Source organism: Acanthopagrus latus, chromosome 21, assembly GCF_904848185.1.
Source record: "Acanthopagrus latus isolate v.2019 chromosome 21, fAcaLat1.1, whole genome shotgun sequence".
NCBI classification, from domain to species: domain Eukaryota; kingdom Metazoa; phylum Chordata; class Actinopteri; order Spariformes; family Sparidae; genus Acanthopagrus; species Acanthopagrus latus.
The window spans coordinates 25,403,281-25,418,547 of record NC_051059.1 but is presented as its reverse complement, the minus strand read 5'-3'; the positions used below and the strand labels follow the sequence as shown (position 1 = coordinate 25,418,547).

At 45.4% G+C, this 15,267-nt stretch overlaps 1 protein-coding gene across 2 annotated transcripts in view; it reads right to left on the bottom strand.

Annotated features, from left to right (window-relative positions):
• vipr2 (vasoactive intestinal peptide receptor 2) overlaps positions 1–15,267 on the bottom strand; it is a 35,780-nt gene that overhangs the window by 4,680 nt on the left and 15,833 nt on the right. Inside the window, exons 1-11 of one of the 2 annotated variants that reach the window (XM_037084767.1) lie at positions 14,684–15,174; positions 13,976–14,089; positions 11,549–11,640; positions 6,068–6,165; positions 5,365–5,497; positions 3,120–3,270; positions 2,574–2,634; positions 1,411–1,480; positions 1,084–1,175; positions 203–332; positions 48–89 (exon numbers count right to left, since the gene is read on the bottom strand). In XM_037084767.1, the coding sequence (XP_036940662.1) occupies positions 48–89; positions 203–332; positions 1,084–1,175; positions 1,411–1,480; positions 2,574–2,634; positions 3,120–3,270; positions 5,365–5,497; positions 6,068–6,165; positions 11,549–11,640; positions 13,976–14,089; positions 14,684–14,774 (1,074 nt within the window). In that variant the 5' untranslated portion in view covers positions 14,775–15,174. Of the gene's footprint in view, positions 1–47; positions 90–202; positions 333–1,083; positions 1,176–1,410; positions 1,481–2,573; positions 2,635–3,119; positions 3,271–5,364; positions 5,498–6,067; positions 6,166–11,548; positions 11,641–13,975; positions 14,090–14,683; positions 15,175–15,267 lie in introns of those variants that run through there. The other variant, XM_037084766.1, reaches the window with a different exon arrangement.

The window sequence follows — 15,267 nt, the reverse complement described above, 5'->3', positions numbered from 1 at the left end:
CTTCTCACTAGTATCACTCGATATCACTTTACTTAGTGTAAGTTTACCTCACAGTTGAGGAAGCAGTACAGGATGGCCACCACCAGACCCTGAAGACAGGAAACAGCAAGCATCAGAGGTCATTCAGCGTAATCTCAAACTTCCACGAGGATCACGTGTTGTAACAGACGTCGTGGGGTGGAGGGAGTGAATAATACGGCACCTGAAAGGATCCGAGGGCCAAGTCGAAGAAGACTTTATAGTGTTCTGTGATGGATTCGCTGAGAGAGACGAAGACCACGTAGTGGATCCCAAACAGAGGGATCAGCAGGAGAGTGGATTTGGCCAGCCGCCTTGAGAGAAACACAAAGAGTGAAGAGATGTTTTTAACACCAACGACCTCCAACAGGTATTTCTGCGGTATGAGAGCAAATGTAGGCATCAGCTGTTGACTGTAAAAGCAGAATCGGACCTCATCTAGTCCGGGCCTCAGAGCAGCGGATGCTCCGAAGTGTAATATATTAAAAAGCCACAGATGTAGTGTCGTATTATCTCGACAGCTCTCATAGAAGATGGACAAATCCTTCCCACCGTTCTCACTCTCCAGCTGTCACCTCCGCTCAGCTCTACGCTGGAATACAAGCTGACGCTGAATATTCACAGAAAACAAACACAGAGGTTCACTGGACCGAGCCGGGCACGTCCAAGTTCTTTTCATCACCTCCTGCTTTTCCTCGCGGCTGCAGGACGCGTGAACACCTGACGACTGGGCAGCAGCTCAGATTTTCTTCCTGGAGGGTAAAAAACTGCCTGAAGTTTAAAACGCGCCGCCTGTGACTCCGCAGAGGTTTCACCCCCGCTCGCGCTCCTCAGAGGCAAATCATGAAACGCTGTCGAGTTGCATCAGCGTTTCAACGACTCTTATCTCTGCAGGCAGCAAACTACTGAGGGAATAAAATATGCGGCGGGCGTTTCAGACTATCAGGTGTCTTTGTTCAGTGTTTATCCACGTTATCTTAACTCTGACTGAGCAGGTGAAGCTTTTAGTGACACATAAACAGGTTCGTGGCACAAGTGGGTGGATTTAACGAGCGTGTGAGGTACCTGTATTGTGATTGGTCGTTGCCGCCCACGTCGGGACACCTCAGCTTCTGAATCAAGATCCGAATGATGCTGATGAACAGGATGAAGTTCACCTTGGAGACGGAGGAGGAAATAAAAAAAAAATATACATCTATATCAGAAGCCCGAAAACCCACAAGGGGTGATTCTGTTACTGCCGTGTCGGACGTTTTTTCCACCCACAGAAGACGTCGAAGGAAATGTTCAGACGGAAACTCGATGCTGATTGGCTGCAAGGTGTCGATTAAATCCCTAAACAGACGCCTCTTTTTTTAACCCATCAGCAGGAGGGATCGAAGCTCCACCTACCGTGATGGAGAATCCGATCGGTCCATTGATCACCCAGTTAGGTACGGGGTTGTCGTTCGTCTCCCAGCACCTGAGGGTACAAAAAACAACCGTAATTTAAACTGTAAGTTTTTTTCTGACAATGATTTTGAAGTCATTTGTGTGTGAAGTTGTGTTTCACATCCCTCAGGGTGTCACAGATTCCATCTCGAAGGCTAGATGGAAGATTCCTGGAAAATCCCAATTTATTATCACATCTATAATCTAAATAGTGACTATAATCCCTCCTGAATGTTCCCTGGGTTTTTTTTTTTCCTTTCCCATCTGTATTTGTGCATCTTTTTCTGAAAGCTTACAGATGTGGTCGAAATCGAAATGGTGGAATGGGGGGAGCGTCGCCCAGAGGACACGATGATGAAGTCCGGACGAATCCGGATTAAGATTCCTGGAAAATAACCTTCGTCGAAACATCAGGTTGTATTTAACACCGTCCACATCATTGCCCTTGCTTTAGCCTCTACTGGATGTATTTGCTGAACATCCTTGGCAACACGTGTGAACAGGACGGACACATTTTCATTCATACAAGGGACGTAAATGAGCATTAAGAATCCTGCCCTCGTTAAGTCGATTTAAGCCGAACAGATAAACTATTTCCCAAGTCGTGAATTAACTTCCTCACTGAATCTCCATCATCTATCTCCACACACTGATGAGCTGATGAGCCGTCCCCTCGCTGTCCTCTGTCACTGTTCATGCAGAAAGCCTCGCTCAGTTTCGACTCGCTTAATAACCGGCTGTAATAATGTGCAACAGAAGCTGCGCAGATCCATGATACCAGGCTCCTAATGATCACCGCTCGATGCAAATCCCACCGGCTGACTTATTCAATAACGTGTTCTTTGACATGGGATGTTATAATGCAGGAAACTGAGCCCCGGTAGGATTATCCACCGACGGAATCTAATTGATAAAATATGATTTGTGGGCTAATGAAACAACATAAAGTCCTGTTGAATATCGACACGCCGCTCTCTAACGCTGATGATGTCTCCTATCGCATAATAAAGGAGGAGGCAATAAAGTAATAAGTGCACAACGTGCGGTGGTATGTTCCTCCGACACAAAACAAATAACAGATGATTGGTAACGTGCTGCGGAGAGGTTTGGGCGATGGCGCTCACCCCGTGTCCTCCAGGTAGATCCTCGTCAGCACCCACGCAGAGACGAACACGGTGGGGATTCCTGCAAAATGATCACGAGAAAACATCAATGTAACGTAAGTAAAACAGCAGGAGTCGTCGTCTTCACCACCGCTTTCAGAACCAGGGTGATGTTAAAGTTTACCTGTAACAGCTGACCAACAGAAACGCAACGTTACCTCGAACACTCTCGGAAACACTGAGGATCATTTTAATAAACAACTCAACAAAACATATAACGACATCCTAGTAAGTTTTATAGTTTAATATGGAAATGTTACGTATTTACGGCGGACAACAGGTTCAAATCAAAATGGCAAGTCGGGAAAACACGATTGCAAATTCCTAAAACACAACGACATTAACCAGAATGTTAAAAACTTAACCCAGACTTTTCCCTTCAGCATCGAGGGGTTTTTCATTTTAGGGTGCAACTTTTGCTTTTATTCACCAAAATAAAAGCTGCTAAACTTCCCGTTAAATCATTTTCTGACTGAATATAGTTTAGTCTTTTTTTTCCCAGCTCACCCCAGCCGATGAACATGTAGACGATAAAGTGTCTGTTCTCGGAGAAGATGACGACGAGCAGCGTGTGGAGGTACAGGCCCTCCACCAGCAGCCAGAAGAAGTTGGCCATGATGAAGTACTGGAAGAACACCAGGCTGGCTTTACATCCCACCTGAAGAACACAAAGGTCAGACATCTTAACTCTGGACTCAAAGGTTTAATGTCACACTATCAATAACTCTTCAGCAGGGACCATTAACCTTTAAGTCGTAGTCTCGTGTAAGTCTGTCGTGCACACGGCGTCTGCAGACTCGTACGTCCGCAGAGACGCGGCGAGGCTAACGAGGCTTTTATGTGGGCGTACGTTCCACTTCTCCACCGATCGATGAGTTCACCAGGAGGATGAGCTTTAATTTGCAGATCACAATGTAACAAGCAGCGAGCAGATGTGAGTGTTAAAGGTCAGACGCTACAGGGATTTATTTATTTCTTTTACTCTTGAGGGGAAATGAAGGCAAGTGGGAGGACGAAGGAAGAGTCCACGAATCAAGAGAGGATCAGATGACAGAACTTAACTGAAGAGTTCAAATAATGATTCAGTTTGATTTCATGCTGTGTTTTATTCAAGATAAAGTTAAATTCACAGCTGTGATTAACAGGGCTGCACGTTTATATTCAAAACAAGTTGCCAACATGCAGGACATTATAAAATAATAAAACATTTGCTCTGTATTTGATGAAGTTCCCAAATTAAAACAAAGTATCTGGTACATACATGAACTTTTAAAGAGAATCATCTGTGTCGCTATCTGAACTTGTGATGAGCGAAAGTCCACAAAAGTTTATTTATTTTTAAGTTTAGTTAAAAACTTGATCCTTAAATCTTGAGTTTTCATCTAAAGCCACATCCTGAGGCCGTTCTGAAGTCCTGCAGTGCGTTTCGAATTAATCACAAGTATTTTGTGTTTCTGCAAACTTGATCTTTAAAGAAAATAAAAAAATAAAAAAAAAAATCCCCGTCTGCAGCTTCAGGGAGGATAGCAGCAGCTTAGTCGGGTTGCATTCAAAGCAGAAAGAAGAGATTCTTTCACCCCAAAAGTTTTTTATTTATTTATTAAATGTCCAGATAAACTCTCCAGATGAACGTTTGATTGATTTTTCGGGGGAGTTTTGCACCGAACGCAGATTAATTTGAAAAGTTCGGCAGAGAAAAACAAAACAAAATGAACATGGTGGTTCTGCCGCCAGAGGTTCAGGACGTCATTCTGCTCCGTTATCAAAATATCCCAACCAATATTCGGTATGTGGCCCCAGTTTCTGCACCATCCCCGGTATCACTTAATGAACTCAATAATAGAAATTCAGAAACAGAGAAATGCGAAGGCTCGTTTCTGTGAAACCTCATTTACATTTCATTTTACAGGCTGTAGCTGGAAGCACCGAACTGAAACGCTTTTCCCTCCCGTGATAGTCGCGCCGTCAACACAGCTTCCTGGTTTGTTTTTTTTTCTCTCTCTTCCTCAGGCAAAGACTCGGCCTCGGTGAGGACAGAGGTGGAGGTGGAGGTGCAGGTGGAGGTGGAGGTGTAGGTGCAGGTGCAGGTGTAGGTGGAGGTGCAGGTGCAGGTGGAGGTGGAGGTGTAGGTGGAGGTGCAGGTGGAGGTGGAGGTGTAGGTGGAGGTGCAGGTGGAGGTGCAGGTGCAGGTGCAGGTGGAGGTGCAGGTGTAGGTGGAGGTGTGGAGGTGTAGGTGGAGGTGCAGGTGCAGGTGGAGGTGCAGGTGGAGGTGCAGGTGCAGGTGCAGGTGGAGGTGCAGGTGGAGGTGGAGGTGCAGGTGGAGGTGCAGGTGCAGGTGGAGGTGCAGGTGGAGGTGGAGGTGTAGGTGGAGGTGCAGGTGCAGGTGGAGGTGCAGGTGCAGGTGGAGGTGCAGGTGCAGGTGGAGGTGTGGAGGTGTAGGTGTAGGTGCAGGTGTAGGTGCAGGTGCAGGTGGAGGTGCAGGTGCAGGTGCAGGTGCAGGTGGAGGTGCAGGTGGAGGTGCAGGTGCAGGTGGAGGTGGAGGTGCAGGTGGAGGTGCAGGTGGAGGTGCAGGTGCAGGTGGAGGTGCAGGTGCAGGTGGAGGTGCAGGTGGAGGTGCAGGTGCAGGTGTAGGTGCAGGTGCAGGTGGAGGTGCAGGTGGAGGTGCAGGTGCAGGTGGAGGTGCAGGTGGAGGTGGAGGTGCAGGTGGAGGTGCAGGTGCAGGTGCAGGTGCAGGTGGAGGCGGCGACCTCACCAGTGACGGCTGGCTGGAGCACTGCGAGGTTCTGTTGAAGAGGATGTCGTCTTTCACCAGCACGGCCACGGCTCTCAGGATGAAGGAGAAGAAGAGGTTGAGGTGGATGTAGTTCCTGGTGCAGTGCAGCTTCCTGCGCAGGAAACAACGCCATGAAAACAACGACAGTGACGTCAGATCAACTTCAATCTGCACGGAGTCCTTCTTCAAAAATCATCCTGAATACAGTCGGGTGCAGATCTGATAACATCCGACATTTTGAAGCAGGAATCCTACATTTTATGTATCTTTAATGCGTTTCTGGTTCATGCATGTTTTCCACGTTGCTGCTGCGGTCACACTAATCCCAACAGCAGATTAAAGGGAAAAAGAAAAGAGAGAGAACTCCAATCAACATAATTCAAATTAACAAACTGAATAAACTAAATCCAATTAAGGTGTAAACTGAGAGGCTGCCACCCACACACACACCCACACACACACACACACACACACACACACACACACTTACAGATAAAGCTGTGAAATCAGCGCTCGCTCATTTCCAACCTAATTAATCTGGCGGCCTCTCGTCACACGTCGATCACCACATGAAGAAACACAAAGGCCTGAAAACTGAGCTTGAAATGAAGACCTCCCACTCTCCTCCTCCTTTTTTTTTTTTTTTAAATCTCACGTTGTGCAGAAACATGCGGCGTCTTACCGGAACAGACAGAGGATGGCGCTGCCCGTGGTGAGGGCGATCAGCGACAGACTGTGACCCAGAGTGTACAACGTCTGCACCACCATGTAGAAGACGAGCTGTGCAGACGAGAGACCAGAGGTTACTGTTTTATTCTCCGTGCGTTTGTCACGACAGCGGCAAGAAATCTGAATCAAACTGATGTCAAGTTACCAAGTTATCCAGAGTGCCGGCAGCTGTTTTTTTTTAAATCTTACTGATCGATTCCATTCTCATTCTCAGACTCTAGATAGTAAAAACCACCAGTGTGTGCAGCTCAATCTGCAACCTTTATTCTGTCCATTTTACTCTCATGCAAACACCGATTTTTCTCTTCTCACACTGTGCAAAGTGCTTAAATATATATATCAGTGAAGGACATCAGAGTCATCATACATCTGATCCTACTCATTCTCTCTGGAAGGACACGATGAGAGGGCTGAACAGTGAAGACGTGACGTATAATCTCCGTAATTGCTGGTCGCAGCTGAAGGTCTGGCGATGTTCTCTGAATTCTCTGCCAGCAAATCTCACTGGTTTCGAAGTGAAGTGGACTGAGACGAGGAGGTGGTGGTGGCGAGCGAGGACGGCACAATGGACGATTCAGCGGTGCCGTGAGGACGTGAGGACGGGAAGAGCCACAAAACAGGACCTCACAGGAGGACGTTCAGTCCTGAAATGTTCCACACGAAGGTTGATGCTGCGGTTTATATCACGGTCAGAACAAAATCAGGTCAGACTGTTAAATAAAAACAGATAACGAGGACTGTGGCACTGAAGCACCACACAGGGGGAGCAGAGAGACTCTGTGACCTTTTATCCTGCTTCCTGTCTGTATATTGAAATGTCATGTAATGTGTTGGCACCAATTAACCGGGTCACATTCCTTTGATTCAGGGAAACAAACACACACACACACACACACACACACACACTGACATTAATCTGACCTTATAGTCTCCAGGGTTCACTTTTTAGCGGACATATTTTGGGGTCTAAATGTCGACGAGGTAACGAAAACTTCTGAATCAGCAGCTTCGAACTGGGACGGTCGAAGTCCGTCTTTTTAAACTCAGAATGAAACTGAAAGTGTCCCTGCAGAGACAAACCTTTGTGTCCTGTTGTTGAAGCTGCTGTTACATCTCTCTCTCTCTCTACACTGCCACCAGACTCCAGTCATAAAAACAGTCATTTTGCGAGCGCTTCTCCACCACGACGGGTTCGTTTGTTTGTCGTCTTCTGAGACTCTGGTGTTTTTTGAAGGGTTTACTTTGGATCCAAACACTGAACCAAGTCCAAAACTGTTTGTACCTGTTACTGATTTACATTAAAATATGTAAAGATGGTTGTCAGGGGTGAAAAAAAGAAGGAAGGAGAAAGGGAAACTGAACGGGGAAAATAAACGCTTTGCAGTCTGAAGAGTTTTTCCGATCATGTTATTTGTTATTTTTCATTTTACTGGAAGAAAAAAATGCATCCGAGTGACTCTTCAGTAAAAAAAGATCAACTTTCAGTAAAAAGCAGGTTTCATGTTTGTTGTTTTGATTTTCACAGACAAAAAGAAAAACAGAATTATCACAAAGAAGACAGAAATACAACAAAAATACCAACAAAAGAGAAAATCTGTGACTTGACCAGATAAAATCACACACGAGGCCTCCGACTGTCCGTCTCTGCTCTTATGCATCAATATGTTTTTACCATTATTCTTGTGTATTGCAGTATTACTGTCCTTTGGCTGCTGTGACAGAGAAATGTCCCCGATTGTTTGACGAATAAAGGAATTCTGATTCTAAAACAACCAAATGTTTCCTGATTTCTTTGTCGTTCTGACACAAACTTTCCAAAAACACGGCGGTCAACACGTCGATGATTAATTATGGATTGAATCAGAAGCCCTTCAGTTGTTTTTCTTCTTTGTATTGTTGGTCTGAATGTGTCGCTGACGTCCAACAAAGCAGATGTCAAAATATTGCCGAAGTAAAATAAATGCATAAAACATGAAACGACGAAGGACCAGATTGTTCTGGAGTTTTCCTCGCAGAGGTTTCATCAGGATGTGAAGTCTCTTGTGTGTTTTTTTTTTTAAATAGCTGTGATGCAACGAGACTCTGGTGCTGTGGATGAAGCTTTGCATCAGATCTGAGGGTTTATTACACTGTAAGTGTCAGAGGAGGGAAAAGATAAAATGTTGTTTGTTGATGAGAAAACTTCCCGATCAGATTGTGTCCTGCTGGAAAACAGAAACGGAGGTTGATTAAATTCTGTGTGTTTGTCTGTGTGTGTGTGTGTGTGTGTGTTTGTGTGTGTGTGTTTGTCTGTGTGTGTGTGTGTGTGTGTGTGTGTGTGTGTTTGTGTGTGTGTGTGTGTGTGTGTTTGTGTGTGTGTGTGTGTGTGTGTGTGTGTGTGTGTTTGTGTGTGTGTGTGTGTTTGTGTGTGTGTGTGTGTGTGTGTGTGTGTGTGTGTGTGTCCTGTTATCTTGCTTCCTCAGAACAAGGTGTTATATGTTTGAGTTCCTCTCCTGAGTCTGTTTTTATGAGAACATCCAGGTCGGCTTGTTTGATGAGAAGCTAAAACAGATGTGACGTCAGATTTGTGTTCTGTTCAAATGGACGAGTCCGACCGCCTGTGTGTGTGTGTGTGTGTGTGTGTGTGTGTGTGTGTGTGAGATATGCCTCATGCATAAATCACCGTCACATTCAACACGTCTCGCTCTCGACGTCGTCTCAGCACCTCTCAGACATTCATTAAAGATTTCGCTCCATGCTCTCCAGTCTGCAGCAGTTTTACACTCTCTTCTTTTTCTAAATGAAAGTTTGGAAAGTAAATTTTGAATGTGGCAGAAGTCTGTGAGGCTCTTCCATGTACAGCCTACTAATTATTATCATCATTAGCAAGTGAACAACACTTTGTCTTCTCATTGTGACTGAGCGTGTGGGAAGAATAATCAATTATCAGGTTTGATTATCTGCAAAGAGTTTGAGGAAACTTGTTTTTTATCTTCTTCCTTCTTCATTAAATTTATTCTGAGGTATAATTTTCATGCAGTAAAGAAGAAACAACAGTGTTGTTTGTTTTCTCCGACTGTCGCCAGAACAAAATGTTGGTATTAAACATTTCTGCTCCGCTACGATGGAGACGTTCGAACGTGCGCACGTACGTATGATATTCACATTTCCACAAAGCTGAGCTTCATGTCCGGAGGAGGAGCGGATAGCAGAGGCCGATGTTTGAGATGGAGTTTCATTCATATTACCAAGGAGACATGTTTGTGCCGATCATTGTCCAAAGAAAGTTGTCCACACACGGAACTAATGTTTGACTGTTCGGCACGTCAGAGTTTATTCTGCAGATCTGTTTCAAACATTTCAAACATTTTGCACACAACTGATTCTAAAAACACCTCAGACTTTTTTCTGAAGTTCTTCAAAACGCTGCATGGAAACACGGCTTGTGTTTAAACAACCGTGTGATTCTTCAAACTTGAGAATTACGTGTTCACGTACAGGAACAAGTTGTCTTTAGGTTAATTAGCAGAACACTTTTGGTTTCTTTCAGATTATGTTTTGTTGTCTTCTCGTTCTGTGATGTGACCAATAAACTAATTACTTTTATTCTGTCTCCTGGTCAAGACGTCGTCGCAGACGATCCAAACAGACGTCTGCTGCTCGCAGATGAAAGCTGGCAATTTGCAGAAAAACCAAACAGAGGGGAGTTTATATTCCTTCAGCGCGTGAAGCTGCTTTTGATTTCAGGTCGAGTAATCCACGTCACAAAAGAGAAGCACGGCGTCTGTGTGGTTCTGACAGTTTCAGAAAGTTTGAAATGTCTCTTTTTTTTTCTTTCCTGTATCATAAAAGCTGAAGTTCATTCATGTTCTCACAGAATTCTCGGCTTCCTGCACCTCTGAATCCTTTTCATGCAGATACTGAAGTATTGCGGTAAAACATAACAAGAAACATAAATGCGTCTTTTGTCCCGCAGCAGCTGAAGGTGAAGCAGGTTTGATCCGACCGGCGTGAAATGTCGCTCAAGATGTTTTGGGTGGATTATGTTGCAGAGGCAGCGAGACAGCAAACTAGTAAAAAGGATGGTTTGAGAGGAAAGTGGAGGAGTGACAAACGGTCGGACAGTTAATTGAACAAACACAATGGGCGATTCAGAATAAGACCGGTCGTGACCAGAGCTGAACCTCGGCGGTGAAAGAGGACGGGAGCTGCAATTATCGCCGGCGAGGTCGAGCGCACGTTCTGCTGCTGCGAACCGTTTGGCTGCAGCGTGAATCACAGCACGATCCAATCAACAGCAAAACAAACTCGCAAAGTTTGTCCTCGAAACACCTTTGGTGTGTTTTATGGAAATGATTCACCTCAGTCGGCACCATCGTTAGTCTACGTCTTCCATTTCAGCAGCAAACCGTAATGATGACTATTTGTCACCAGTCGCAGGACAGTAAGGGTTTTATCTGACGACGACTTCTCAGGTGTTTGGAGGAGGGAAGAAGTCGAGCGAGGCCGGATTTTACACTCCCACCCCAACTGGGTCACCTGCTCCTAAAACCTGAGTTTTAAACCAACATCACACTCGTCCCAACACCTCGTGGTATCATCGAAGAATCACAGCAAACAAAGTGGCTCCGCTAATTCAGTAACACTTCACAATAAAAGCCCCCCCAATAACACAGTCATTTAAAAGCTTTTATTATGAAGCAGCATTACAGGAAACGTGTTTTCAGCAGCGGTGACTAAACACGACGAAACAGAAGATGTTTGAAAGAACAAACAGGAGACGAGAGTTCAGTATCGATGTAGGAGGAACGTGAGCGCTTCATCATGAGACATGGAGAAATGGAGCGATTTTGTGAGTCGTTGAGTTCACAGAAACTTTATAAACTTTGTGAAAAGGTCTTTTAGTTATTCATAATTATTTGGACGGTCTCGTAAATTCGGCAAGTGTTACACATTAAGTTCTTTCTTCATGTAACAATAATTACGTATGTTTGTCGCAGTAAAGAACAGCAGGAACTTCATGTATCCTCGTCTGAACAGAGCTTTAGTAAGATTAAAAAACATTTTTTAAGAACTCAACTGTGAGCAGGATTTTATTAAACGTCTGATTGAAAGTGTCCAGCAGGGAGGAAAGTGAATCAGTCAGCGGTGTAATGGTGTTTCCATGAGGGGGTTTTTCACTCAGTGACGCAAAACACACACAACTGCTGACATTTAAACACGTATCACACTTCTGTCGGACATATTGACCTTTTAAAGATCCAACCCCTTCAACACTAACCAGTGTTAATTAACATCCGACCCCGCAGGCGTCGTCATTTACAGGCTGCTAATGGTCTGTGTAATGTTGCAGCAGCGTCTCCTGCTGCGGTCAGAATTCATCAGTGTTCAGGCGAAGCGCCGCTCTGACATTTACAGCAGCGACGAGACGACACAGCAGCGTAGTTCACTGTACCTTGTCCTGGACGATGTCCGACCCGCACGCGCTGTTGATGTTGGGGAAGACGTCCGACCATCCTGCCGACGTGCAGTTCCTGCTGATGTTACCTGCGAGGGAGGAGGAGCCACAGTAAAATCATCTCCGCACCAGCTGAGAGTCAACCAGTGACGTCGAAGCATGAGCTAACAATGATGCTACCTTTTTAAAAACCCTTCAGACAGTCAGCATTTTAACAGCTTTGGAAACTGTGTGTTAGTGTTCTGCGGGTGGTGGAGTGTGAATTTTGGAAAACGTCGTCAATGGAGATATTTCCATCAAACTCGTCTGTGATCGTGGCGACCACATCACGATGTTTTCTTGACCCTAACCAAGTGGTTTCTGGGCCTTTGGGTGCTTTATTTTTGGATGAGGGAGGTTTTGTGCTCGTCTTAGGACCACCGACTGATTCCAGATCGTCTCCGTCTTTGTCCTCAGTTGTTTTTTTTTGTTGTCTTCTGAGGATGGAGGTCTGGTCGTCCTGTTTTTGTGGGTTTGTTTGTTAGTTTATAAAGTGTTTTCTGCCTCGGGGTTGAAGTTCTGGGCCTCAGATTACTTTTTGTTCATTCTGGCCTGCAGACTCCCACAGTTTGGGTTCATTTCGGAATTGTAATTTGCACTCTTGTTCTCTGGTCAGCGCCCGTTTTAAATATGTTGACAATGAAGAGCCAGCGGACACACAACCAGGGTGGGAGTTTCACGGCGGCCCTGCACTTTAGCCTTGATGCCCTGTAAAAAAAAAAAAATCATGGTACGGTCACAGTGGCCTTTGTTGTGTTCGTTCAGTTTGGCCTTCGACTTCAGTGAGTTTGCGGCTCGTGCAGGTGGAATCTCATCAGCTCGAGCATCTCAAACAGCAGCAACATCTCAGAAATCAGAATGAGATGAAGCACCAAAACACGTTCAAGTGAAACCTGGTTCAACTCGGCTTGTTTGAAATGAGCCGTGCGTCCGGGAGGCGGTGACGCTCCTGAGAGACATTTTTTTTTTCTGGGTGTCCTCGATGCCAGAACGGCTGCGATGCGCTGGAAGTTCATCTTTCCCAGAATGCACTGTAAAGAAAGCATGGAGTGTCTCTGCTGCTCACTGACTGTAAGTAACGTCAGCACACTTCTGCCTCACTACCCTCTCAACAAACCCTCTTCACAGTGTCCCAGCAGGGTAAACACAGCCGAGGCCGAGCGAAGCTTTTTAACGGGTAACAGTGAGTCACACGTAGGTAGAGATATTAACACGATGAGATGTTGTTTTCGCCGCCGCGACGTCCGCGGAAAACCCCACAGGGAGCAGCGCTGGGAGAACCTCATTCTCATTCCCATCACATTTAACTTTATTTACTGTTAATGAGGATAAAAATATTGCTGAGTGCAGCGGAAACAAAGTCTCATTACAGTAAAGACACGGAGGAAAACTTTAAAATGCTTTTTTATTGATCCCAGAAACATGAATTGGTGCCAGATGTTGATTTTTCATCCCCTTTGGAAAATAATCCTCATTGATTTTTGTTTTCTCTGCACTTTCAAACTAAATAAACACGTCTGATGACTCCCTGAAGACGATGTTCATCTTATTCTTACAGTTTCTAATGTTGTGACTTTTCGGGGGGGTTGGATCGGTCCCAGACCAGGGAAGCCTCGGCCGGAGCTTGACCCAGCAGCCGGCGGCTCTGGAACATGCCGCTGGGTGCTTACGTAATGTTTAGTCATCAGTCTACATCAGAACATTTCTCAGAGTGGAAAGTCCAAAGCTGCCATCTGGTCGCTGGCTGGAAGTGGGATCAGCTGGGAATAACAGGGACGAGATAACTGAGGGTGAGCTGACGGAGAGCCAGGTTAAGTTGTAACGCAGTGATCTGATCGTACAGTATCCTGAACGTCTCATTTTCTGTGTGCGACTGTATGTAAGACGAGAGATCATGAAGGTTTCTCAAGATCTTCCAGGAGTCTAAACCGAGACGACGCGACTCGCTCTACTCACGGAGCTCCGGGTGATTCCTCGAGTTCCCAGTCAGATCCGATCAGGATATCAACCGCAGCTCCGCCGCCTCGTCTGAATCCGAACACCTCTGGCTCGAAAAAAAAAAAAAAAAAAAACGAGATGGCAAACGACCGTGACGCCAAACTTTAACGCAGCAGTCCAACCAAGTGATGGTTGACGGGATCGTGGCTTTTTTTTGAACCTCATGTTTTCTTTCACAGCAGGAACTTTACACAGAAAACATCTTCTGTATTTATCATTTTCTCTTATTGGTCTCATTGGAAACAACTCGTCTTATTTGATGAAGTCTGATGTATTCGTACGCGGTCGGCTCACCTCTGCGTCTGGGAAATAAATACGTTGGGTTTTTATTTTGTTTTGTTTTTTCTCAGTAACTCATCATCAGCTGTGAATGAAAACATTTCCTACCAGTTCTGCCGAACACGGTCCTGAGGACTCTCGGACACGCGATGGTGACGACCTCGCCGACTTCGGCCGGCTCCCAGCATGCTATGCTGTCCCAGGCTCCTCTGCATCCGGACACTGTCGAAAAAAAAAAACAAAATGTGGCTTCATGAGCACATTTTCACACAGAAACACCAAATAAAGAGTCACAGAAACAAGCTCATGTGTTGAAGTAGGAACCTTGAGGAAACTACATCCTCGTGAAGCACTGTTGATTTCTGAACACAACCTTTTTAGATCAGGAGCGGAATATAAAGAAATGAGCGTCCAGACACTAAACAAACAAGCTGCTTCTTAAAATAGCTCCCCCGGCTCTTCGACACGAGTCTTAATGGGTGCAAAAAGTGCTGACGGCAAACTGAACAGTCGACAGGCTTTTTAGCGATGGATGAGCGGAGACGGTGTGTGTGTGTGTGTGTGTGTGTGGTGTAAAAAAAAAAAACGTAGCCTCGCTAGAGAAACACGGGCAGCAACTGGAGCATCAGACCGTAACGGAGAACGAAACACTGCGAGGAAAAGAAACCGATTAGTGTCGAGTCGTTAGAAGAAGAAACAGAAAACACAGCCGGAGGGACGAGAAGCTAAAACAAACCAGGGACTCCATTTTTTTTTTCCTGTTTGCGGCGTTGTTTTGTACAGTGAGAACTGGGTGAAGATCAATTAAAGTCTCACAGTTCAAGTTCAGCCGACGATCAAAAGTCGTGACTTTGACTTTGAGAGCTGCAGAGGACGACTCGGCGCCGGCGGAGCTCTTCATCAGCATCTCCTCTCACATCTTACATTCAGCTTTTTGCAAACGAAACAATCTGCTTCCTCCTTCAAACGACAAAAGTGCATCAGCGTCACCACAAACCACCTCCGTCCTGCTCGCCGCGAACGCCTGAAACAGTTTCCGGTTGTTAAAGACTTCCGGCTTTTTAACTCGCTCTAGTTTTACAACTCACTTTGTTTGATTCACATTTTTCATTTTCCTTTTCCTCCTCGTCCCAGGAAGGAGCGAGATAACGGATGATGACTATCCTTCATTCATTATCTCGTTCCGTCCATCCTACCTGCTTTTCTCTCTCTTATACTTATTGTTTTCTCTCTCTCTCCTTCTTCTTCTTCCCTCACAGTGTTTATTTTATTTTCCTGTCATTGTTCTCTCCATCCAGTCCTTTGTGCTTTGTTCTGATCTGCCCTTCCTCCTGGCCGTTGACTCGTGACGTCTCATCTAAACCTTGCAAAAAAATGTGAAACTCAGTTCATCAGACGGC